This window comes from Sorex fumeus, unplaced genomic scaffold (assembly GCF_029834395.1).
Source record: "Sorex fumeus unplaced genomic scaffold, SorFum_2.1 ptg000007l, whole genome shotgun sequence".
NCBI lineage: Eukaryota > Metazoa > Chordata > Mammalia > Eulipotyphla > Soricidae > Sorex > Sorex fumeus.
In genome coordinates, this window is record NW_026606064.1 from 9,012,632 (window position 1) to 9,035,947 (window position 23,316).

Consider the following 23,316-nt stretch of genomic DNA (forward strand, 5'->3'; position numbering starts at 1 on the left):
TGCGTGCAAGGCATGAGCCCTACCCACTGTACTATCCCTCCACCTCCCTCAACCCCTTTCCCTGCCCTGGTTCTATTTCTGCAGAACTTTGTTAACTTCTCATTCGGGAAAGACTCAAACGACTGTCCTCACAAACCCCCCTCACCAAAACCTGAAGGACTAAAAAACACCCATTCCTCCTTCCAGAGGAGCACAGGTGGCAGAGGAACATCATTTGGGGGAAAGGGATAACGGGAATCTTTACGCAATGATGGTCTCTACCGGCAGTTCAGGATTCCTCCAAAGAACTCTGGGGAAGTAAAGCAAAGGCCAAGGATATTGAACAGAGAGAGGAACAACGAAAGGGCCACTGAACTAGGCAAGAGATTAGACTGGGATTTTTATTCCCTTTTCCCAAGGGCTTCTAATCCCCCAAATTTCTGCTCTTGACCCTGATCGCTGCTGACCACTGTCCTAACCCAACTTTTCTTTTTTTTTTTTTTTGCTTATGGGTTACACCCGGCGATGCGCAGGGGTTACTCCTGACTTTGCAGTCAGGAAACACTCATGGCGGTGCTCGGGAGACCCTATGGGGATGCTGGGAACCAAACCCGGGTCGGCGCTGCAAGGCAAACGCCCTACCCACTGTGCTATCGCTGCAACCCCTATCCTAACCCAACTTTTAACAATGTTTCGCATTGCGAGTTCTTAAGGTCCAGTGAGCAGAAACTGAAGGGCCAAAATCCCACACTGTTATGACTCCGTATTGCCGCTTCAAAGCATCCGGGGGGGGGGGGGTGGGGGGTGGGGGAGGGGGTCAGGAAACGTCTGAACCTTTTAACCAATTTCCGATCCGAGAGGATCCCCCGTTCCTCCAGGCCTCCTCTGGCCGCCCTTCAGAGACACACGCCTCTTCCAGCGGCCCCCAGAGCTGTCCCGGCTGCAGGGGCTCCCCGACACACCAAACCCCCCCCCCAGGAGTTGCTGCTCGGCGGCAGAGGGACCCAGGGCCAGGCCCGGGGAGGAGATTCTGGAGAGCGACGAGGGCCTGGGTGGGCGCGGCCGGGGGGCTGCGGGGAGACGGGGAGACGCGAGAGGAAGCGGCGGGTGCGAACGGACGGTCCGCAGAGGCCGAGGGGGCCGCACGGGTTAGAGTGAGGGGAGGCTCGGTGGGGTTCGAGGGCGTTCGAGAAAGCCCCGAGAGACGGAGGGCGCCGCAGGAGCAGAGAGTCGAGGGCAGGGCCAGCGCCCACGGCCGGAAACGCCGCAGGTCCCTCACCTAACTGGCCTCTCTCCTACTTCGACAACGACGCCTCGCCCTCCTCCACGCCGGCTCAGGAAGACTTCTCCCGCCGGAAGTGAGCGTCGCCTTCGCAGCTCCTCCCGGAAACAGTCCTTGACGGGTACGTTTCCTCAGCAGAACGAATCCTAAGCGTCACACTCATTGGTGTCCGGGACCAAGGCGGATGGGCGGGTGGGCAATACAAGCGAGGCACAACTCTGGGGCTGGGGGTAGAGTAAGAAACTGGGATTCCGGAGCATCTCCCCAGAGAGCCGGGTGGCGGGGAAGCGGAACCAAGAGCGGCGACCACCACCTTCTGCGGGGGAGAAGGGGTGGCGGCGGACGCGGCGGACGGTTAACGTTCCCCTTCCGCCTCTACGGCAGCCCCGGGGCGGGGAGGTGCCGGAAGTGGGCGGGGCTTCCGCGGGGCGCGCTTGGGATCCGGCGGCGGCCGGGCGGAGGGTCGGAGGTGTGGCGGAAGTGGTTCGCGAAGGCTGAGGGAACTGGGAGGGGGCGGTTCCCGTTCGGGCGCCCGGCCGGATGTCAGCCCCGTAGCCGAGCCGTGACAGGCGTGGCGGAGGGAGTCGAGCCGACTTCGGTGAGCTGCTCTGGGCTCGGGTGCTGGGACGCCAGGGGCTGGTCAGGCTCTCATCCGGAGGGATGGGTTGGGGGCGAAGGGCCGAAGGATCCGGTGGGATGGGGCCCTCGGCGCCTGGCCTTGCCGGGGCTGCAGTGAGAGCTCGTCGCCGCCTCTGCTGCCTTTTTTCCTCCTGCTCGCCCCAGCGCGGAGTCCCACCTCTTGGCACAATCTCTGTTCCAGTCGGGTGAAATGCTCAGAACGAGAAATCGGGGAGGGGCGGGGACCGTCCCGTAGATAGGCCCCGCTTCCATCTCTGTTTCTTCTGTTTTTGTTTTTGTTTGTTTGTTTCCGCGGGGCGGGATCCGTCCCGGCAATGCTTAGGGCTCACTCTTGGTCCAGCGCTCAAGGGAATCAACTCCTGGTGGGGCTCAGGGGACCATATGGGGCGCTGGGGATCAAACCCAGGTTGACCGGGTGCAGGGCAAGTGCCCTGCCCTCTGTCCTACTAGCTCTTCGGGCCCGTGTCTCTGTTTCTTCATCCGTGAAATGGGATAATGACACCCAGCTTGGGTTTCGTAAACCACGAAACTCTATGCGGTTGTGATGGTCGCCGGGAGTCCTGCTGCTCTAGGCGGGATGTTGCGGTTCTGGAACCCCAAGGGGAAGAGAGCGTTGGGTGCAGAAAATGCCATTTCAGGTTTTCTCAGTTCTTCAGGGAAGAGATTAGGGGAAGGGAGAGCTGAGATTAGGGGCGAGCCCTATCTGCTCCCTCTTATAACCGAAACCTCCGTCCCCTTTGCACCTCCCTGAACCTTGAGAATCCGACAATGACAAGTCACTTAGACATGTGGTTTTAAAAAAAATGTTTAAGAGGCGGGGTGGAGGGGACACATGTCCACAGGTACTTGGGCCTTGCTCCTGGCTCTGCACTCAGGAAATTACTCCTGAGGGGCTTGGGAGATCCTCTGGGGTGCCTGAAATCAAACCTGGTTTGGCTGGGCGCAAGGCAAGCACCATACCTGCCGATATGTCTCCAGCCCCCACAGGGTGGTAAATCCTTGGCTCTGCTCTATGACCCTAAGTAAATTCTTTTTTTGTTTTCCTAAGCAATTTCTTTCCTATCTCCTCCCCCCACCCTCCTTGTAAAAGAGTAGCGTTGTTAAATGAGTCCAGCAGTGCATTTGCCACTGGTGGTATTGTAACACTTGAAGTTATGTCTGGTTAATGGTGCTGTGTAGGTTTTCAACAAAAGTTGGTTCTGCCCTTCTCTTTGGCGATTCATTGGTTCTTTTACCCATTCAGCAAATAGTGATAGAGTACCTACTGTGTGCTGAATAGGTTGGGGTTCTTAAATGGGTTCTTAGAGAGTCTGTGACACACACCCCCCTTTAATTGCATGCAAGATTTCATGCATGTGCCAATCCTTTTTTGGAGGAAGCACTGTAGCACTGTCCTCCCATTGTTCATCAGTTTGCTCGAGTGGGGACCAGTAACGTCTCCATTGTGAGACTTGTTGTTATTGTTTTGGGCATATTGAATACGCCATGGGGAGCTTGCCAGGCTCTGCCATGTGGTCGGGAAAGTCTCGGTAGCTTGCTGGGCTCTCCGAGAGGGACGGAGCTATCCAGCCATAGCTGGGGAGAAAGTCTGCCAATTTTGTCAAGATCTTGGAGAAGCCCAGGACTTCCCAAAGTCATCACCTCTACCTAAAGTGATTCCCAAAGATGTTTCTAGAGTGAGCTGCTTTACCTATTGAGAAGGAAACTGAACCTCACTTTAGAGTGTTGTACAGAGTGGAGCTGAACTCACAGTGACTGGGGTATTTTGTTTTTACTAGGTGGCTGGGGTATTTTGTTTTTACTCCCTTCCGGTAGAATTTCCTTCTGCTGGATTTCTCCCTCCCCTCCCCCAACAATTCCCCCACCCCCACCCCCTTCTCTTGCTTCCCAGGGAATGTGGCACTAAGCTTTGGGGTAACAGGTGCGGATTTGAGGGTGGGGAGAGAGGCTAGTGAAAGGTGAGAACCACTGGTAAATTAGGCTGCCGGAGATTCTGAGGTGGGGGAGGGCTCAACTCTCCCTGAATACTCACAGGCCACTAGTTGGGGGATGGGGGAGAGTTTCCCCCCCCCCCCCCGAAAAAAGGAGGAGGTGCAGTTCAAGTTGAGCTCCCTGCTTGGGGGGGGGGAATCCCTCTCTCTCTGTGACATATCTGCAATTCCCAGTGACTGCTCCTCATCCTGTTGCTTCTTTCAACAAAGAAATTTTGTTGTTTTTTTTTTTTGGCGGGGGGAGGGCATACTCAGGGTTTGCTCATGGTGCTGTGCTCAGGGATCATGCCTGGCAGTGCTGAGGGGGCCCTCTGTGGTGCCTGGGATTGAACCGGGGTCAACTTGTTCAAGGCAAGTACCTTACCTCATGCTGTTATACTATCCTCCAGCCCCTCAGCACAGTGTGTGGCAGTGGGAGAATTCACACTGCTGCAGGTAACTGCACTTCTCCAAGTGAGGGGAGGGAGGATGTTTCCAGATAGGAAAGGCCTTGCCCACACTCATATTCTCTCTCTCTCTCTCTCTCTCTCTTTCTCTCTCTCTGTCTCTGTCTCTATTCAGCCTCTTTGAAACACATGGTTTAGGATGCAGACTTGATCTTCCCATGCCTTTTCGATGCCTCAGACTTCTATTTGAGGGCAGGACTTTTTTGGGGGGGCCACACCCGATGATGCATAGGGGTTATTCCTGGCTCTGCACTCAGAAATTACTCCTGCTCAGTGGACAATATGGGATGCTGGGAATTGAACCTGGGTCAGCCGCGTGCAAGGCAAACACCCTACCTGCTGTGCTATCGCTCCAGTCCTCCCCCCCCCCCGGGGGGGCGGGGGTGGACAGGACTTTTCCTGGATGACTGTGGGCAGGGCAGAAGGATTTCTTGAGGCCTGAGCAGTGATAGAACATTCAGAGCCTGAATTGGATAACCTGGAGCTGAATATTGTTCCTGTAACCTGGCTAGGGGCCCCTTGAGGAACCTTCAGAGTCTGCTGGTTGAGTGGAGAGGTGTCTGTAGCAGATGGAGTGGGGACCCTGAGACCAGGGGGTCCCGCATTGAGAAGTTGGAGGATTAGGCTTAGTGATCCCACAGCCCTTACAGATAGGCGTTCTGCAAGGAGAGAGACTCATCTCTGAGCTTGGAAGGGGACGGAGGTTTCGGTTATAAGGGGGAGCAGATAGGGCTCGCCCCTAAGGTACAGGGTGAGGAAGGAGAGGGTGTGTGTGCGGAGTATGTGTGTTTTGAGTGTGAGTGTATATGAGGACTGTGTGTTTATGAGTCCGTACATTGTGTATATGTGTGAGTGTGTCTGAGGAATGAGCATGTGAATGTGTGTACGTGGAATAAATGTGTGAATATGTGTTTGACGGTCTGAGGAGTATAAGTGTATGAGGGTGTGTGAGAGAGTGTGTTAGTGTGTATGAGGAATGAGTACGTGAATGTGAGTGAGTGCATGTGAGTTTGTGAGAGTGAGTAAAAGTATGAGTGTGAGAAAGTGAGTGTATAAGGAGTGGTGAGTGTGTAAGTGTATGAGTGTGATTATGTGAGTGTATGATGAGTGAATGTGCGTGGGTGTGAATGTAATGTGTACGAAGAGTGTGTAAGAGTGTATGTGCCTGAGAGTGCATGAGTGTGTGTGAGTGTAAGTGTCTGAGTCTGTGTATGAGGAGTGTGTGTGAGACGGTGTGTCTGAGTGTGTGTGTGTGTGTGTGTGTGTTTCTCTTGGACGGAACAGCTTTGGTTCACTTGCTGGTGGCCGCCTTTGCCGCTGACGCTGTGTGGCCGCCCTGAAGCAGGCGGTTGTTGCTAGGCACTGGGACCCCGGGGTTGCCGAGATTGTCATGGTTCTTGGAAGCCCTGAGGTGTTGGGATCTAGCTCTCAGCTGGCTGCTCTCCCCTCTTCTCTCCACAAGCGCCTGGGTCTTGTCGGTGCTTCTTATCTGCAAACTGCCGATTCTCTGACCATATATGTCTTTTTTTGGGCTCTGGGAATGCAGTGGGTTTAGCACAGCCTCTTCTCAGGGGTTGGACTGAGTGGACAACTTGAAGTGCCCCTGCCGGGCCCCCTTGAGGGGAGATTTGCTTTCCTGAGGGCTGAGTGCCAGGGGTGTGATCCATGCCGTGCCAGCTGCCACCTAGATTCCAGGCTTTGACCTCTGTCAGATGCTGTCAGACCCCGTCAGGCCCCATCAGATCCTGTTAGAACCCCTCAGATCCCGTCATACCTTCTCAGCCCCTCTCAACCCCTCTATAGACTCTGTCAGGCCCCGTCAGGCCTTGTCAGACCCCCTCCTACCCCCCTCAGCCCCCCCTCAGCCCCTCACAGACTCTGCCACGCCCCCATCAGACTCTGTCAGATCCTCTCAGGCCCTCTCAGACCCTGGAAGACTCTGCCAGGTCCTGGCAGATCCTGTCAGACTCTGCCAGGCTTTGTCAGACCCTGTCACAGACCCCGTCAGACCCCATGAAACTCCAGATTCTGTCAGACTCCACCAGACCCTCTCAGACCCTGTTAGAAATTGTCAGCCCCTCTCAGGTCCTGTCAGACAGACCTGTCAGATCCTATCTAGACCCTCTCAGCCTCTCTCAGATCCTTTCAGCTCCTCTCAGACTCTTTCCGACCCTCTCAGACCCTGTTGGACCCTCTCAGACCCCGTCAGTCTCTTTCAGATCCTGTCAGACCATCTCTGACCCTGTCAGACCCTCTCCAACCCTGTCAGATGCTGTCAGGTCCTGTCAGGCTCTGACAGACCCTGAACAGACCCTCTCAGACCCCATCACACCCTGTCACACCCTCTCTGACACTCTCCAACCCTGTCAGAATCCTGTTGCTGCTGTTTCCTTTTCCACCTCGGGTTCTGCAGTGCTCTCTGTCATGGGCTTCCCCTGTCACATCTGCACAGTCTGCGGGAAGCCTACTGACCCTGTACTCCTGGAACCAGCCTCAGGGGGTAGAGTTGTACAGGCCTGGGAGCCCCACATTCTACCCCCACACCCAGTTCCCATCCCCAGTGAGCAGGTTGGATTCCCTGCTATGGCCTGGGGTCACCTCTTCTTCATGGATCAGGGTTGGGGTGTGGGAGCCAGGTCTCACCTGATCAGGGTTATGGCGCCTCAGGAACCTTCCATAGTCCCCCAGGACCATCTCCCCAGATCTGTGGCTGGGACTCAAGGCCTCCCTCGGCCCGGCTCTTCCCTCGCAGCTGGTGGACCTGAGGGCAGGCCCGAGCATGCTTTGCTCTGCCTCAGCTGCTGTCTCTGGCCCGGTGCCCATTGGTGGTGAGTGAGGAGGCCCTGGAGGCAGATGGCATCTTGGTCGGAATAAGTGGAGGAGCAGGGCCAGGGTGCCCCGGGAGGTGCATGCATGCGCGCGAGCGCGTGTGTGTGTGTGTGTGTGTGTGTGTGTGTGTGTGTGTGCGTGTGTGTGTGTACAGGGTGACTCTTCCTCCCCTCAGAACTGACGGACAGGCAAGAGTGTGGCAGGGGGGCGGGGGGGAGGCTGGAATGATAGCACAGCAGGTAGGGCGTTTGCCTTGCACGCGGCCAATCCGGGTTTGATTCCCAGCATCCCAAATGGTTCCCCAAACACTACCAGTAGTAATTCCTGAGTGCATGAGCAAGGAGGAACCCCTGAGCATCGCTGGGTGTGACCTAAAAAGCAAAAAAACACAGTGTGTGTGTGTGTGTGTATGTATGTGTGTGTATACACACCTGCACATGTGTACATGGTGACTTGCTCCCTCCCCTAAGAGCTGACAGGCAGGGGTGTGTGTGTGTGTGTGTGTGTGTGTGTGTGTGTGTGTGTGTGTGTGTGTTTTGCAGGGGTCTTGCTGAGAAGTCAGGGGAAGAGAGAGTCGCTGATGGCCCACCCCTGTCAGCTTTCTCCTCAGGTTCTGCAGGGTGAGGCTGGGGCACAGACTGGCCATGGACCCGCTCTCGGAGCTGCAGGATGACCTGACACTATCTGATACCAGCGAGGCCCTGAACCAGCTCAAGCTAGCGTCCATCAACGAGAAGAACTGGCCCTCGGACGAGCTGCCCGACTTCCCCAAGTCAGGTGGGCGGGTGCCTTCCTGGGGGGACCCCTTCCTTCCTGCTGCAGGGGAACAGGGGGCCCCCAAGTGGGGCTGGAGCCTGCCCTCCTGGTGTATTGTCAGGCCGCCGAGAGAATGCTGGGCGAGCCCCGCCTGACTCTCCCACTCTCCTCAGATGACTCCAAAAGCAGCTCCCCAGAGCCCGTGACACACCTGAAGTGGGACGACCCCTACTACGACATCGCCCGGCACCAGATAGTGGAGGTGGCAGGTGAGTGCCCTAACTGTGGACCCCACAGCCTCGCTCCTGTGGGGCAGCCAGCCCCCACCACAGCCCCCACTAAAGACAGACCCCTACCCTGGCCCTCTACTTCAGACAGCCCCCATACCGGCTAGCCCCCCACTGCAGTCCCCCACTGTAATCCCTACACCAGACAGCCCCAGTCCAGCCCCAGACCCAGCCCCCCACTCCAGTCTCCCCTGTGGGCCCCCTAGGCCAGCCCAGAGGAAAGGGTGGCGAGGGGCAGCACCCCGTGCTGTGTTCTGGCCCCGGGCCTGGGGTTCCCTTCTTTAAAACCACTTGTTTTATGGGGTCATGAGAGAAGTTAAACAGGTGAGGTGGGGTGCAGGCCTTGTGTGGGCAAGCCCTGAGTTTGATCCCTAGCACCACGAGGTCGTGGCCCTGGAAGCCCCCAGGACCAAGTGGCTCAAGCAAGGGCTGGAGCACATGCTCTGTGTGCCAGAGCCCCAAGTTTCATCCCCAGCATCCTCGGGAGCGGGGCCCCAGCCTCTTGTACTGTGCTGGCCGTGTGGTCTGCTCCATGCAGCCCGCCCAGCCTGTGACCCGTGGTGCAGAGGGAGGAGTGTGGCCAAGTGGCTTGTCTCAGTCCGTGCCCAGCTCTGCTGTTTGCTCACCCGCCTCTCCCAGGGGCCAGAGAGGACCCCCATCCTGATGTGTCAAGGCTCAGCCCAGAGCAGAGCTGGCCCCAAGGAGTGTCCCCAACCTCCCTCCCTTCCCTTTGCTCCCCTTCTTCCTTGCCTGGGCAGCCAGGAGGGCCCTGGGAAACCCCCGTTCCCAGAAAGTGGAGATTGGCCGAGTGGCCTTCTGGAAGAGAGGGGCTGTGTGACCCCTGGGAGCCTATGACTCCCTGCAGAAGTGCTCCCCTACAAAGAGGGTTCTGCATCCCCCTTGGGTGTCGCTGTCTGTGAGCCCCAAGTTTCTTGTGTTGCAGTACCCACAGATGCCAGCGGCCAGGGGTACTGGGGACAGGGGGAGCTGAGATGGGGAGTGGGGGGGAGGTCTGTTTTCACCCTGCACCCTGCTGTGAGAGGAAACTGGAATCATCAAACCCATGGTCTTCCCCACCCCCACCCGTGGCTCCTGAGGTCAGGAGTGGACAGCCAGGGAGAGGAGTTGGGGAGGGAATCCAGGAAGCACCAGAACCCTGGAGCCGGGGTGCTGCGGGCTGAGGGGGAGGGAGCACCGTCTCCCGGGAATGTGGGGCTCAGAGCTGAAGGGCAGCACCTCATCCTCAGGTCCAAGGACTGTCCACAGCAATGTCATGTGTGTCCCTGTCCCCTGTCTCCCCCCACTCAAGGTTCAGGGTGCTGGCTGGGCTATGACAACCTCTGAAGGTTCAGCCCCCAGCTCCCCTGAGACAACCTGCTCAGGGTGTCTGAGGTGACGAGGCGCCTGTCCTGGCATCCTCTGGCCCGGCCAGCCCAGTCTGAAGGCCCAGCAGGCAAGCCCCATTGGGTGACCCCCCAACCCCACTTCCTTCTGCAGCCAGAACACACTGGTCAGGGAGGGGAGAGGTGTCCCTCAGGCCGACTGCGAATCCCAGCCTCAGGAGGTGGGGCCAGCTGAATTGCACCCCATTTGTGGGAGCCGGAAGGAGCCAAAGAGGCCGTGTGGGGACTTGCATGCACCCCTGAGGGCAGGGGCCAGGAGTTCCCTCTTGGCTCTCTGACTGCCAAGGAGCTTGGGTAGACAGTGCCCCTGGGGAGCCCGAGAAGGCCAGTGTCCTGAGTGTGAGAACCAGAGACACACCCTGCAGGGTTGGAGGGGCATGGACCGCCCCCGCTGCGGCCTCCTGTGGCCTTTATCAGGCCCCATGGCCCAGAGTGACCTGGCCCAGGGGCTCCTCCCGGGGGTGCTGGGAACCAGCTCCCAGGGTGCCTCCGGAATGGCAGAAAAGGCTGTTATTTGTGGATCCAGTTTCTCCCCCAGCGGATTTCAAACCCTAACACCATGTCTGCCAGCCCCATCTCTGACAGTTGAACATTTTAACCAGTGTGATGGGGGTGGGGTGGGCTGGGGGAGAGGGGGGTACAGGGGGCCACTGTCTCTTGCCTGCAGGTTGGGGGTGGGGCTGGGAGCCAGCCGCGCTCTGCTCTTTCCCAGAATGTCCTGAATGTCCGCTCCACCCCCCCAGCTCCCCATTCTGTTGTTGATTAACTCCCGGCATCTTTCCTGGTGCTTTCCAGGTTCCCGGGCCTGGGGCCTGTCTGTCGGGCAGCGTGCTGCTCTCTACAGGACCCAGAGGGGACTTCAGGGCCTTGGGAAGTGTCCTGCCTGCCAGCCAAGGACTGGGGCACTGGGCCTCCGGACCAGGGAGGCGAGGGCTGCCCAGAGCGCGCCCGCCCGTCCCCACCCCGGGATCTGGGAGCCTGGCCAGACAGCCCCACCCGGGTCCCTCGCCTGCCCTGACCCCATCCTGACTGCCTCCAACGTTCTCTGGAGCCAGCCCATGGTCAGCAGCCTCAGGGGCTCAGGGAGTCCACGGAGGAGCTGTGGCGGGGAGCACGTCAACCACATGGAGGATGTGCTCAGGGCGGCCCTCTTGCCCCGGATGACATGTGTGGCTGCTTCGAACGCTTCTCAGATGGCGTAGGGGCATTGGGTGCCCTGCTGGCTGGGAAAACAGCTTCTCATTTAGGGGGTTTGCAGGAAGCATGGCGAGACGGCACGCCCAACTGCAGGTCCTTGCCCCAGCTGCATGCTTCAATGGTTACCAGTTAGCAGCTCTTGAAATTCCGGAGCGAGTGAGCTCAGCCCTCCACCCCACCTGCCTACAAATCTGCCAGTGCAGAGGCTGGGTGCAGCTGGGGGCAGGGCGGAAGGAGACTTTGGGGCTCCCCCGCGCTCCTCTCACATCCCCCACGTCTGGCATTTCCACTCCCCTGGCCCCTGCCCACACAGGCTGGTACCCAGGGGGTCTGCGGGCCTGATTTGGCTTTGAGCCTGGGTTGTCCTGTCTGACTCTATCCCTGACCATCCGCTCTGTCCTCCCTCAGAATCTCTGGGTGAAGCCAAGCAGACCCCAGGGCCCTGTGCAGCTGGCCTGGCAAGAGCCCATCTTGTTTGTTTTTGTTTGTGGGACACACCCAGTGGTGTTCACGGCCAAGACCTGGCGCTGTGCTCGGGCATCACTCCTGGCTCCTGATGGTGCCCAGGGGACCATATGTGGTGCCAGGGTTGGAACCTGAGTCTGCCGTGTGCAAGGCAAATGCCCTACCTGCTTTACTATCGCTCTGGCCCCCCACCCCCATCTTGAGTGGGTGAAAGGAAGTGGAAGACTCCAAATTAGCCTTTCCGATTGGCCCAGGGGAGGGCGAGCTGCGTGTCTGAGCCCTGAGCCCTGGGTCCCTTCCCTGGCACTGCCAGGTAGATACATCAGAGCAGCCCCCCTCGCCTTCACTGACACTGACAGGTTTACCCAGGGCTACATCTCTGCTTGTGAGTCTAGAAGATTCTGTGTGAGGCCCCGTGAGACCCCCCTGTTTGTAGCAATCTGGTGACCTGGATGTTGGGAGAAGTCTCACTCTCACACTAAGGGCTGGCTCAGCAGGAGGGCACATGTCTGGCCTGGGTGACACTCTGGGTTCAATCCCTGGCACCATCAAACAATAAAGGAGGAGGGAATCAAACTCCAAGTTGTCATGACACTGCCAGTGACTGCATTCACGCTTCAGGCTCTCGTGGGACCCTGTGACAAGCTGAGCTCTAGGCCAGCAGGAGCGAGTCCCAGGTGGCTGAGAGACAGTTTCTGTGTTCAGGCTGCCCCGCCCCATGCTCCCCCCACCCCCCGCCAGCAGAGTAGATGGACCCATAATCAGGACAGTGTCAGGACATGAATGGGCATCAGTCCATCTGGGACGACCAGAAGGGGTGACTGCCTGGCCAGGTGGGAAGCAGAAGGCACAGACTTCTGGGAGGAGACATTGCCTGGGTGAGTGGGAGAGAGGCTGGAAAGGGGCGCAGCCTCGCCAGGGAGAGCTGATGACCCGGGGTGGCCACAGCATGAGCTGGAGAGGCCTGGAGGCAGGCTCGAGGGGAGCTGGGTGGGTATGCGGGTATAGGGATGTGTCCTCCCGGATGGGAGCGAAACACCCCCCAGCCATCCTGGGTTTGCTGGGCGGAGCCTTGCACCCTCCCTCCCTGGACCAGACTTGGCCAGTCCTGGCCAGAGAGATGGGAGGATTGGAAGGACCCGTAGGGGGCTGGTCATGGCAGAGGGTGGGGAGCAGCATTGCTGAAACTTCTTATCCCCTGTGCCCTGCCTCAGCCCTGGTGGAAAGGGCCAGTGCCTCTGCCTCGATTTGGGGGGCGGAGCAGAGAGCAAATGTGCAACCTGACTGGTTGGGCCAGCAGGCAGCGTGGAGGAGGAAGTGGTGCATCCGGGTCAGGGATGTACTCCCAGTACTGAGGAGAAGGCGCATTTTTTTTTGTTTTTTGTTTTTTTTTTTGCTTTCTGGGTCACAGCTGGCGATGCACAGGGTTACTCCTGGCTCATGCACTCAGGAATCACTCCTGGCGGTGCTCAGGGGACCCTATGAGGTGCTGGGAATCAAACCCGGGTCAGCCGCGTGCAAGGCAATCGCCCTACCCGCTGTGCTATCTCTCCAGCCCTGAAGGCGCATTTTTGGGAGCAGCTAGAAGTGGGGTAAGCTGGGGTGAGGTGGTGGCGGGAGGCGCTGCTGGCCTAAAAAGACTCACATCACCAGTGATTGACACTTGAACATGGTTGATGTTTTGTTGTGGGGGAGGGTCATAGCCGACAGTGCTCAGACATGACTCCTGACTCTGTGCTCAGGGATCATTCCTGATGGGGCTTAGGGGATCATAGGTGGTGCTGGGGATCAAACCCGGTTCATTGTGTGCAAGGCAAATGCCCTCCCTGTTGTGCTATTGGGGTTACTCTTGGCTCTGCACTCAGGAATCACTCCTGGCAGTGTTCAGGGGACCATATGGGATGCTGGGAATTGAACCCGGGTCGGCCACGTGCAAGGCAAACACCCTACCCACTGAGCTATTGCTCCAGCCCCAGAGAAGCAAGGTAGTTTTATTTAAGGGTCTCCGAGAGGAGAGAAAAGGAGAGAGGGAGTGTCATGGAGTAAAAGAAAGTAATTGTCAGGGCGGGAGAGATAATAAGGTGGGTAGGGCGCATGCCTTGTGGGTTACTCAGCTGGGTTCAATCCCCAGCACGATGTCTGCTTTCCCGAGCCCTGCCAGGAATAAGCCTGAGCACCTCCAGAAGTGGCCCCCAAAACCAAAACAGAAAACAGAAGAAGGGAATTGTACATCTCGGGCTGAAGTACAGGCAGTTCCAGAGTGGAATGCGCACCCCCACCCCCCCAAAGAAAAAAAGACAGTGTAGTAGTGGTGCAATGATGTGTCCGGCCAGAGAAGAGGAATGAGGCGTGGAGACATTTTTGTCATCAACAAGCCTCAGAAACTCGCCAGGAAGAGAAGGCTGGCGCAGGTGACTGCCGCATGACCGGACCCGTCCGAGCTGTGCACGGGAGGCGGAGCAGAGAGCAAACGTGCAGCCTGACTGGTCGGGCCAGCAGGCAGCATGGAGGAGGAAGTGGTGCATCCGGGTCAGGGATGTACTCCCAGTACTGAGGAGAAGGCGCATTTTTTTGTTTGTTTGGTTTTTTTCTCTTTTTGCTTTTTGGGTCACACCCTGCGATGCACAGAGCTCACTCCTGGCTCATGCACTCAGGAATCACTCCTGGCGGTGCTCAGGGGACCATATGGGATGCTGGGAATCGAACCCGGGTCAGCTGTGTGCAAGGCAAACGCCCTACCCGCTGTGCTATCTCTCCAGCCCCGAAGGTGCATTTTTGGGAGCAGCTAGAAGTAATGTTGGCACCAAGCTGTGAATGAACATGACACTCCTGAACTGGAAGTTTCCAGAGGATAAATCTTGTGATTTTTCTTATTTTAATAGAGTCCACACCCAGTGGTCACTTCCTGCCTATCAGTGTAGGCCTTGGCAGGGGGTCCCACTGTGCCACTCAGTCACCTGTGGTCATTGAACTTGCCCCTCACAGGGTCCTGGTGCCTGTGTTCATGTTCACAGGGGATTGACCATGTTTAGGACAGCACTTGGACATGTTCTAGGTGGGGTGGGGGTGGGGAGGAAGTGCTGGTGCCAGGTGACACGCCTGCTCCCCAGGGATGACTTCCTGGCTGGAAAACCTACATGTTTCTCTCTCTCCATTCCTCCTATGATGAACTTGAGGGTTGTCTCCCTAGGCTTGACTTTTATTTATTTATTTTTTAAAAAATGGTACTTGGGGGCCAGGCTGATAGCACAGCAGGTAGGGTGCTTGCCTGTGCTGACCCAGGTTCGATCCCCAACATCCCATATGGTCCCCTGAGCACCTTCTGGACAAGTGCAGAGTCGGGAGTAAGTCCTGAGCTTCACTGGGTGTGGCCCCAAAACAACAACAAGATTGTTTTGGCTCTGGGGGCCCCATCCAGCAGTGCGAGGGGGCCTGTTCCTGGCTCTGGACTCCAGGGAACGTATGTGCTGGGGTTGGACCCTGGATCAGCTGCATGCAGAGCTACTGCCCGGACCACTGGGCTGTCCCCAGTATCAGCCGCAGTCAGGTTATTCCAGTTATTTGCGTCTGGGGGGCCCCCATCTGGCCGTGCTAGGGGCTGACTTCTGGCAGGAACTGTATATGCTGTTGGGGATGGACCCGGGGACTGAACTTGGGCAAAACAAGTGCACGGCCCATTGAACAGTGTCTCCAGCCCCAGCCAGATTATTTAGACCCGGGTCACTGTCAGTGACCCTGTTCCCTCTGTTGTTGGTGACGTGCCCTGAACACAGGCAGCTACTCTGGGCCAGGACCCCAAGGCCCGAAGGTTCTTGCCTTCCTCATCAAGTCCTCACACCCCTCTGTCTCCACACCCAGGGGACGACAAGTATGGCCGGAAGATCATTGTGTTCAGTGCCTGCCGCATGCCTCCAAGCCATCAGCTGGATCACAGCAAGCTTCTGGGGTGAGTGCCAGCAGGGAATGGGCTTACTGAGGGGTCCCTGGCGGTCCCCACAGCCACAGGGTACCAGGCTGTCTCCTTGCTGCCCCTGCTTTTCCCAAGCTGTTGATACAGGAGCACTGGGAAGGGAGTCAGGCCTGGTCTCGAGGCTTTGGCTTAGTTTTGGTGTCAGGGTAGAAGAGCCCCAGGCTGGCCCTGGTCTCACCTGGCCACCAACCCTGGCACCCTGTGGCCTGAGTGAGTGCCTCAGTCCATCCCCCTTAGTGTCCTGACCTGGGGTTAATGGTGCAACCCCTCCTTCCTCCCAGAATTGGGGTGTCAACTCTTCCAAGAAGACCCTTGGCTCCCCCTGGTCCACTCAGGTTACCATATAGAAGGATCAAGGGCTTCTGATGCGGGTGCCCTTGTGTGCTGTCCACATGAGGCATGCTTATGGCTTCCTGTCCATCTCGTCTGCCTTGGGCCAGTGTCCAGTCCTGTGGCTGCAGTTCCACTCGCTGTCCTGGGCTGCTCTGGGCTCCTAGAAATGAGGCACCCCTGCACGGGCCCTGGGCTCCCTGGAGGCAGGACCCGGCCACCCGCTTCCTGCTACATCCCCACGTGTGGCTTCCCAGGCGGCGCTTCTTTGCTGGCCTGTAGGAGCTTTGTCGACCCCACCTTTGGGGTCCCTGCAGGGCTGTATGTGGAGGAGCTGGGCTGGGTCAGGGACAAAACAGGGGTGTAGCCACAGAAGGGACTGGCCCTAGGTGCGTGGGTTCTCTCGGTGCCTTCCTCCCCACCATACCTCTGCAGGACAGGTAGCGCCTGGACCAGGCCACCATGTGGGCCTGGCTGGAACTGTCACAGGTGGGGAGGGAGGGGGGAGGAAGTCAGGAGGGGCATGGTAAAGTGCCCAGTTCAGTTCTCTGGGGAGAGCTCGGCTGAGGGAGGCTGCTCCCACACTCCCTGTGCCTTTCGTGGCTTCAGGGCAGCCATCAGTGCTGGCCGTTCTCCTCCTCCAGGAGGGACCTTTCCTCCCCCGCAGCCTGGCCACAGTGCCTGCCGGGAACAGGGAGCCCGCCCTGCCCAGTCCCAGCCCCGTCATCAGAATGTCTCAGACTTGGCTTCCGTCCGCACGGTCCCCAGATACGGGCGAGGCGCTCAGATGCTGCTGCTGCAATTTTCCTCTGAGTAGTGGAGCACAGTGGCCCAGGGTTCTTAGGAGCCCTAGAGAACTAGGAGCTGTACTGCCTGCTGGGTTGTCCTGGGGTCAGGTGAGGTCACGGACATGAAATGCCACGGTCCACGTTGTAACAAATGACATCGTTCAAGAACCTCCAGTTAGCAGGACCGGACACATACTAGTTCAATCCCCAGAACCCCAGAGGGTCCCCCTGAGCCCAACTAGAAGTGATTCCTGAGTGCAGATCCAGGAGTGAGCACTGAAGCACTGCCAGCTGTAGCCCCAAACCCAAACCGATCCCTTCAGTGAGTGAGAGAGAGAGAGAGGGTGTGTGTGTGTGTGTGTGTGTGTGTGTGTGTGTGTGTGTGTGTGAGTTTGCACTAGGAGGTGCAGCTCCATGTTGCCCAGCACTGTACCCGCCACTGCCCCTCGCCCCTCCCCGGGTAGAGAGCTCCACGTATACTTAGCCATCCAGAAAAAGCACAGACAGCTGTGAAATCCTGTCTCACGTCAGCCTGGCAGGCTGGTCACTACCACGGCTGTTTTTCTTTTTTGGTTTCTGGGGCCACCGCTGGTCTCAGGGCTGACTCCTGCCTGGCCTGCTCTGTTCTTGTGATTGGTCCTGGCAAGGCACAGGGGACCCGAAGTGGTGCCAGGGATCGAACCTGGATCACACCCCACCCCCTATCCTGCCCTTCCGGCCCCCTTCCTGTCTTTTTCTAGGCCACACACAGACTCTGCCGTCAGCGTGTGTTCTCAGATTCTATTTTTTTCCCCTGAGCACCGAGCCTTCAAGAACATGCTTTCACGGACGCCTCGCAGACACGCACACACTGCAGGAATGTGCACGCATTTGTCAGCCGCTCCATGAATTTTCCAGGCTGTCGCCCTTTCCCCTCCCCTGCCCCCACTTGCCTTTGTTCATCCTTCAGTCCCCTGAGGGGGCCCCAGTTCTGACAGCTGACTTCTCGGATGAGTTCTGTCCATGGACACATCCTGTGAGAGGGTCTATTTATAGCCCACAGTGGGTGGCCGCCCTCCTGTCCTGGGCAGGGGGCTGGCCACTCAGTTCTTTTCCATTGTAACTAATCTCAGTGAACAGACTTCTCCAAAATCATTTATTAATTTTTTTTTTGGTTTTGGGGGGGCCACACCCTATGGTGCTCACAAGTTACTCCTGGTTCTGCGTTCAGCAGTTAGTTCTGGTGGGCTCAGGGGACCATATGGCCTGCCTGATATCGACCTTGGGTCATCTGCGCCCTCCCTGTTGTATTAGCTCACACCCTGCAGTGCTCAGGGCTCACTCCTGGCTCTGCACTCAGGGATCACTTCTGATGGGCTCAGGGGACCACATGGGGTGCCGTGGAACAAACCTGGGTCCACCGCGTGTGTGTAAGCGTGTTACCCACTGTACCATCGCTCCAGCCCCTCCAAAAGCGTTTCTGTTCAGCTCACATTCCTTCCTGCAGATCAGTGCTGGCCCTGTTCTTATTTATTTGGGGTGTGCTTGCGCAACTCTCGGTCCTGCTGGTGGGTCCCCAGGGCCACACACCCGGGGCCCTGGGGACCTTCCCTTCCTCCTGCCAGCCCCAGAGATGGCTCCCGGGGCCAGAGCTCCCCAGTGAGCCACATGCCCAGCGGGAATGTGTTTCTGTCTGTCGGGGTAGAGAGACCAACACTTCATGGGGTCTGATCACCAGCACTGTGTCGCCTTCTGGGGCCTGGAATAGCCTCCAAAGAGACTCTTCTCTCTTTACCTGGTGCTTAGGGAATCAGTGTCCGGCATTGCCCTCACATGTGAAGCCCCAAGGTCCAGCCCTTGCCACCTTATGGGCCCTCCCACCCCACACACACACATCCCCTTTCTCAGCTAGGTCAGGCCATATCTGGCACCTAATCAAATCCTGGGGTGCTTTCCAGGCTCATTTCCTCCTGCCCCGTGTGCCCCTCCCTCCCCCAGCTCCCCGAGACTCCTGCTGCCCCCCCCCCACCAATCAGTGTCTTCTTGGGGTCCCTTTTCTGGTCTGAGGCTCTGCTTGCGATGACAGACAGACACCAACACAAGTGGGTTCCCTGTCTGCATCCCACCATGGTGGGGGGTGGATACTGGACCTCTGTGAGCCTGGGCCTCGGGACCCCCACAGCCAGTCACCTACATGGAACATCTTTCCAGGGAGGGTTCAGGGTGAGAAAGGGAAGCCGAGGTGGGGGGGGGGGCACACACTCCCACATGTTCCGGAAACAGGTAAATGGGAGCCACCCCATTGTTGGAAGGGTGGAGGTGTGTGCCAAGTGGCAGCAGGACTGAGGGGGGCTGGGGGACCCTAGAGAGGGCTGGCGGACCTTTGGGGAGGTTGGGGGGTGGGCGGACTAGAGAGGCCAGGGGTGGGGTGGGGGAACTGACTTTGTCACCGACTGCTGAGTCTTCTTGGCACTGTCCTGCCATGCTCCTTACAGACCCAAGGGGGTGTACCTGACAGCATCCAGGGGTGCACTCTGACCCCCTGCATAGCCACCCAGGGCTCTATCTTCCTGGGGCCTCCCCGCTGTGCAGGGCGCATGGCCTCATGGGCCCCGCTGCCCCCTCTCCACACCACCAGGTACCTGAAGCACACCCTGGACCAGTACGTGGAGAGTGACTACACGCTGCTCTACCTGCACCACGGCCTCAGCAGCGACAACAAGCCATCCCTCAGCTGGCTGCGCGACGCCTACCGCGAGTTCGACCGCAAGTGGGTGGGGGGCCCAGCGCTGGGGCCAGAGCTGGGGAGGCCCCGCGACCCTCAGATCGGCCTGGACTGAGCCTCCAGCTTCTCCCTGGGCCCACCCCCTCACCCTGCACTCACCCCCCTTCCCCGCCCCACACCGTTGTCCCCCGCCTGTCCAGCTGGCCACTAGTCAGAGCAGACCCTGTGGTCTGAGCCCCTCCTGAGCCCACCCCCCCGCCGGCCCCGCAGGTACAAGAAGAATATCAAGGCGCTATACATCGTGCACCCCACCATGTTCATCAAGACTCTGCTCATCCTCTTTAAGCCCATCATCAGGTTAGCAGGCGGGGCTGGGCCCAGGCTCCCCGGACAGGACCTGGGGGGTCGGGGGTGGAGGGCGTCCAGCCTCAACCTCACCCGGCGCCTTCCCCGACTCCCCAGCTTCAAGTTCGGGCAGAAGATCTTCTACGTGAACTACCTGAGCGAGCTGAGCGAGCACGTGAAGCTGGAGCAGCTGGGGATCCCCCGCCAAGTGCTCAAGTGAGGGGCTGGGGACGTGTGGCCTCCATCTCGCCTGGGGGGGCGGGGAAGAAGGCGTGAGAACCCCGGGATTAGCAAAGGGAGCCAGTGGGATGGCCCAGAGCCCGCACCCCACTCGTGCTAAGGGCTGTGGCTCCAAGCCCATTCGTGTATGGAAAGGAGGGTGGTGGCGAGGGTCGGTGGGGGGACCCAGGAGCTGTGGCACACTGGCCACCAGGGTGGGACAGCCACAGAGAGGGCCTGAGTCTCCCGCCCGCTCCCCCAGGTACGACGACTTTCTCAAATCCACCCAGAAGAGCCCTGCCACGGCCCCCAAGCCCATGCCGCCGCGGCCACCTCTGCCCAACCAGCAGTTTGGGGTTTCACTGCAGCAGTGAGTATGCGCGGGGGAGGGGGGCAAGTTGGGGTGCCTGGGATGGGGGGCTGCGGCCCTGCTCACTGCTCTGTCCCCACAGCCTCCAGGAGAAGAACCCCGAGCAGGAGCCCATCCCGCTGGTGCTCCGGGACACCGTGACTTACCTGCGGGCCCACGGTGAGTGCAGGTCCCCAAGACCCTCTGGGAGGGGGTTCTGCATGGTGCCCCGAGCACCAGCACTCACCAGGTGCCCCTGACCCCCAGCTCTCAGCACGGAGGGCATCTTCCGGAGGTCGGCCAACACCACGGTGGTACGGGAGGTGCAGCAGAAATACAACATGGGTGAGTGCGGGCCTTGGATGGGGCGTGTGTGTGTGTGTGCGTGCATGTGTGTATGTGTGTGTGTGAGATTGTGTGTCCATGTATGTCTGTGACTGTCTCTGAGTGTCTGGGTGTATGTGTGGTGAGTATGTGTATAATTGTCTCTGTGTCCATGTGTGACTTTGTGTGGGGGGGGCTGGGTCTGTTTGTGATGGTCTCTGTGTCCCTGGGTATGGTATTATGCATGTGGTTGTTGCTGTGTGAGTGTATGTGTGGTGTATGTTTGTGTGTTCGCATGTTTGTCTATGAGTGTGTATGTGGTATGTTTTGTGTGTGTATATTTTGTGTCTGTGTGTGTCTCTGTGTCCGTGTGTGCCTATGAATGGTGTGTGTATTAATGTGTATGAGCGTGTGGTTGTGATTGTTTGTGTCTCTGTGACCTTGTGTATGTCTGTGAATGTGTGTGTGTGTGTGTGTGTTTGTTGAGTGAGTCTGTGTTGTGGGATGCCTGTAACTTGTGGGGTGGTCTCACCCTTCCATGGCCTTGGGACAGTTCTGCTCCCCAGGGCTCTGGGGTCATCACGGCTCACCCTGCCTGGCTGCCCCAGGCCGTGTCCATCTGGCTCCTGGTTCCGGGCCAGGGTCAGTGGAGGTGAAGATTAACTAGTGTCTCGGGGACCACCCCCAGGAGTACACCTGTGTCCCTGTCCCACTCCCAGAGCCCAGGGCGGTGCACAGAAGCTGAGGCCGGTGGTCTTGGAGCCCGCCTGACCCCCTGCTTTCCTTTCTGCAGGGCTGTCCGTGGACTTCGACCAGTACAACGAGCTACACCTCCCGGCCGTCATCCTCAAGACCTTCCTGCGGGAGCTGCCTGAACCCCTGCTCACCTTTGACCTCTACCCCCACGTGGTGGGCTTCCTCAGTGAGTGCCCCTTCTCGGCGTGTGGTGGGGTCCCCCCAGTACCCCACGCCTGCCTTATGACCCTGGTCCCCCTTCCTCGCAGACATCGACGAGAGCCAGCGCGTGGAAGTGACACAGCAGGCCCTGCGCTCGCTGCCTGCCGAGAACTACCAGGTGCTGCGCTTCCTGACCACCTTCCTGGTGGAGGTGAGCACAGCTTCCGCCCGCGGTGGGTGGACAGGGAAGGTGGGCAGAGGCGCTGCCTGGCTTCCCGCTGCAGCACTTCCCCCCGACTCCCCCCACAGGTCTCTGCCCACTGTGAGCAGAACAAGATGACCAACGCCAACTTGGCCGTGGTCTTCGGCCCCAACCTGCTATGGGCCAAGGACGCGGCCATCACCCTCAAGGCCATCAATCCCATCAACACCTTCACCAAGTTCCTCCTGGACCACCAGGGGGAGCTGTTCCCCAGCACCGACTGCCAGGGGCTCTGAGCCCCACCCCAGCCTGTCCCAGAGAGCCCCACTTTGGACTCCGAGCTTCAGGGGGCCATGAGGGCCCAGAGCTGGAAGCTGGGCACGTCAGCTGCGTTCCTCCTGCCCCGCTGTTGCCCACCTCAGTCCTGGAGGCCTCGCCGTGACCGCTGGGCCTTGTTCTTCGCCTTATACTTCTCACTGCCTCCTTGGGTCCCCGACTCCTGCCAGGTTCTGCAGAGCCGGCTTGCCTGCCTGCCTCTCTGGGAGAAGGACCAGCCCCGGCCCCACCTCCCTGATACCCCCCACCCCCACCCTCCCGCCTCTTGCCTGGGCACTGCCAGCTGGACTGGTCCTGCCCCTCCTGCTATGTGATGGAGGGCGAAGGTGGAGCTGGCTGGGCTGGGCTTCCCATCTTTGGGGATTTCCAGGATTCAGGAGTGACAGGCTTCTCTGCATCCACGTCCTGGGACGGCCTTCCCTCATGGGACTGTCCTAGCCCTGGACTATGCCCCTTGCCTTCAGGCTGCGCCCAGGGCTGGTTCTTCCAGGACTGGCATCTTGGATGGCTGGGTAGAGTCCCAGCAGCCCTTTGAAACACACCCCAGTCCTGCCCCCAAGAACTCCATAGTGTCTGGTGGGGGCGGGGGCTTGTAACAAGCACTCTCCTAACCCCCAAGCCGGGCCCCCCCTTTCCTTAGCCTAGAAGCTCGCAGACATGTCTACTGCAGGCTGGCAGGGCCATGCCCTGGCTGGTGGTGACGCCTTCCTCAGGGGGTGCTGCTGGGTGGCAGTGCAGACTGCTCAGCAGATGAGCCCCTTCCCCCTAGTACAGCCTCCACTGATAGTTGACAACCTCCCCCCATTTTAGCGTATCTCTTAGAATTGGTCCTTCCTGGTAAGTCCCGGAGACCCCTTTTCTGGGGCCTTATGCCTTGGTAGTAAGGGAACGATCTTGGCAGAGTTTCACTGGGTTTGTGTTGGTGGAGTGTAGGATCGTCACTGAAAGTCCAGCCCCATGATGTGGGGGGGCTGGAGCCTACCCTCCCCATGGTCCCCACGTCTGCCCGAGTGGCAGCTGTCTCCCTGATCAGCGTGGCCCCAGCCACTGCCTCCTCTCCCTTTGTACGTCAGCCCGTGTACCGAGGGGCCAGGGGGCTAGACTTGGTCTTTCCCCGAGGGCCCCTCTTCAGCCCTGGGGTGGGCAGGCACTTGCCATTGGTCTGTGTTGGCCGCCCCATGGCCCGACTTCCCAGCACCAATCATGTATTTCACCTTTGCACTTTTGTATTTCAATAAAAACACGGAAAACTGCCCAGCTGGCTGCCAGAGAGAAAGTGGGTGTGGTGGTTCCCTCCCACCCCGGCAGAAATGTCGCATATGCATGACAGTGAGTGTCCCGTGGCAACTCTAGTGGGTGTGCCCGTGCCAACCCGGCATCGAAGCTGGGGCCCTCCGGACGGGTTTGCTGCCCTCCCCACTCCACCCAGAACCTCAGTACTTGCCCCCGCTGTGCGTTCCCACAGAGGTGGCCCCCTGCCCAGACCTTGCCTCTGCCGCAGGTTTGCTTTGGAGGTTGAGATAGATGGTGGGGAATTTTCGTAGTGTGTGTTTGCCACTTTTTAAGGAGCTGGTTTGT

General features: G+C 58.8%; 1 protein-coding gene across 1 annotated transcript; it reads left to right on the forward strand.

Moving 5' to 3' along the window:
- Window positions 1–1,721: 1,721 nt before the first annotated feature.
- On the forward strand, window positions 1,722–22,993 carry ARHGAP1 (Rho GTPase activating protein 1). Its single transcript, XM_056132434.1, has 13 exons — window positions 1,722–1,859; window positions 7,765–7,943; window positions 8,096–8,191; window positions 15,133–15,220; window positions 18,980–19,111; window positions 19,337–19,423; window positions 19,529–19,627; window positions 19,893–20,000; window positions 20,083–20,159; window positions 20,247–20,324; window positions 21,097–21,225; window positions 21,308–21,411; window positions 21,510–22,993. Exons 2-13 carry the CDS (start codon window positions 7,811–7,813, stop codon window positions 21,696–21,698), a joined length of 1,320 nt encoding a protein of 439 aa, XP_055988409.1. The 5' UTR covers window positions 1,722–1,859; window positions 7,765–7,810; the 3' UTR covers window positions 21,699–22,993.
- Window positions 22,994–23,316: the final 323 nt, after the last annotated feature.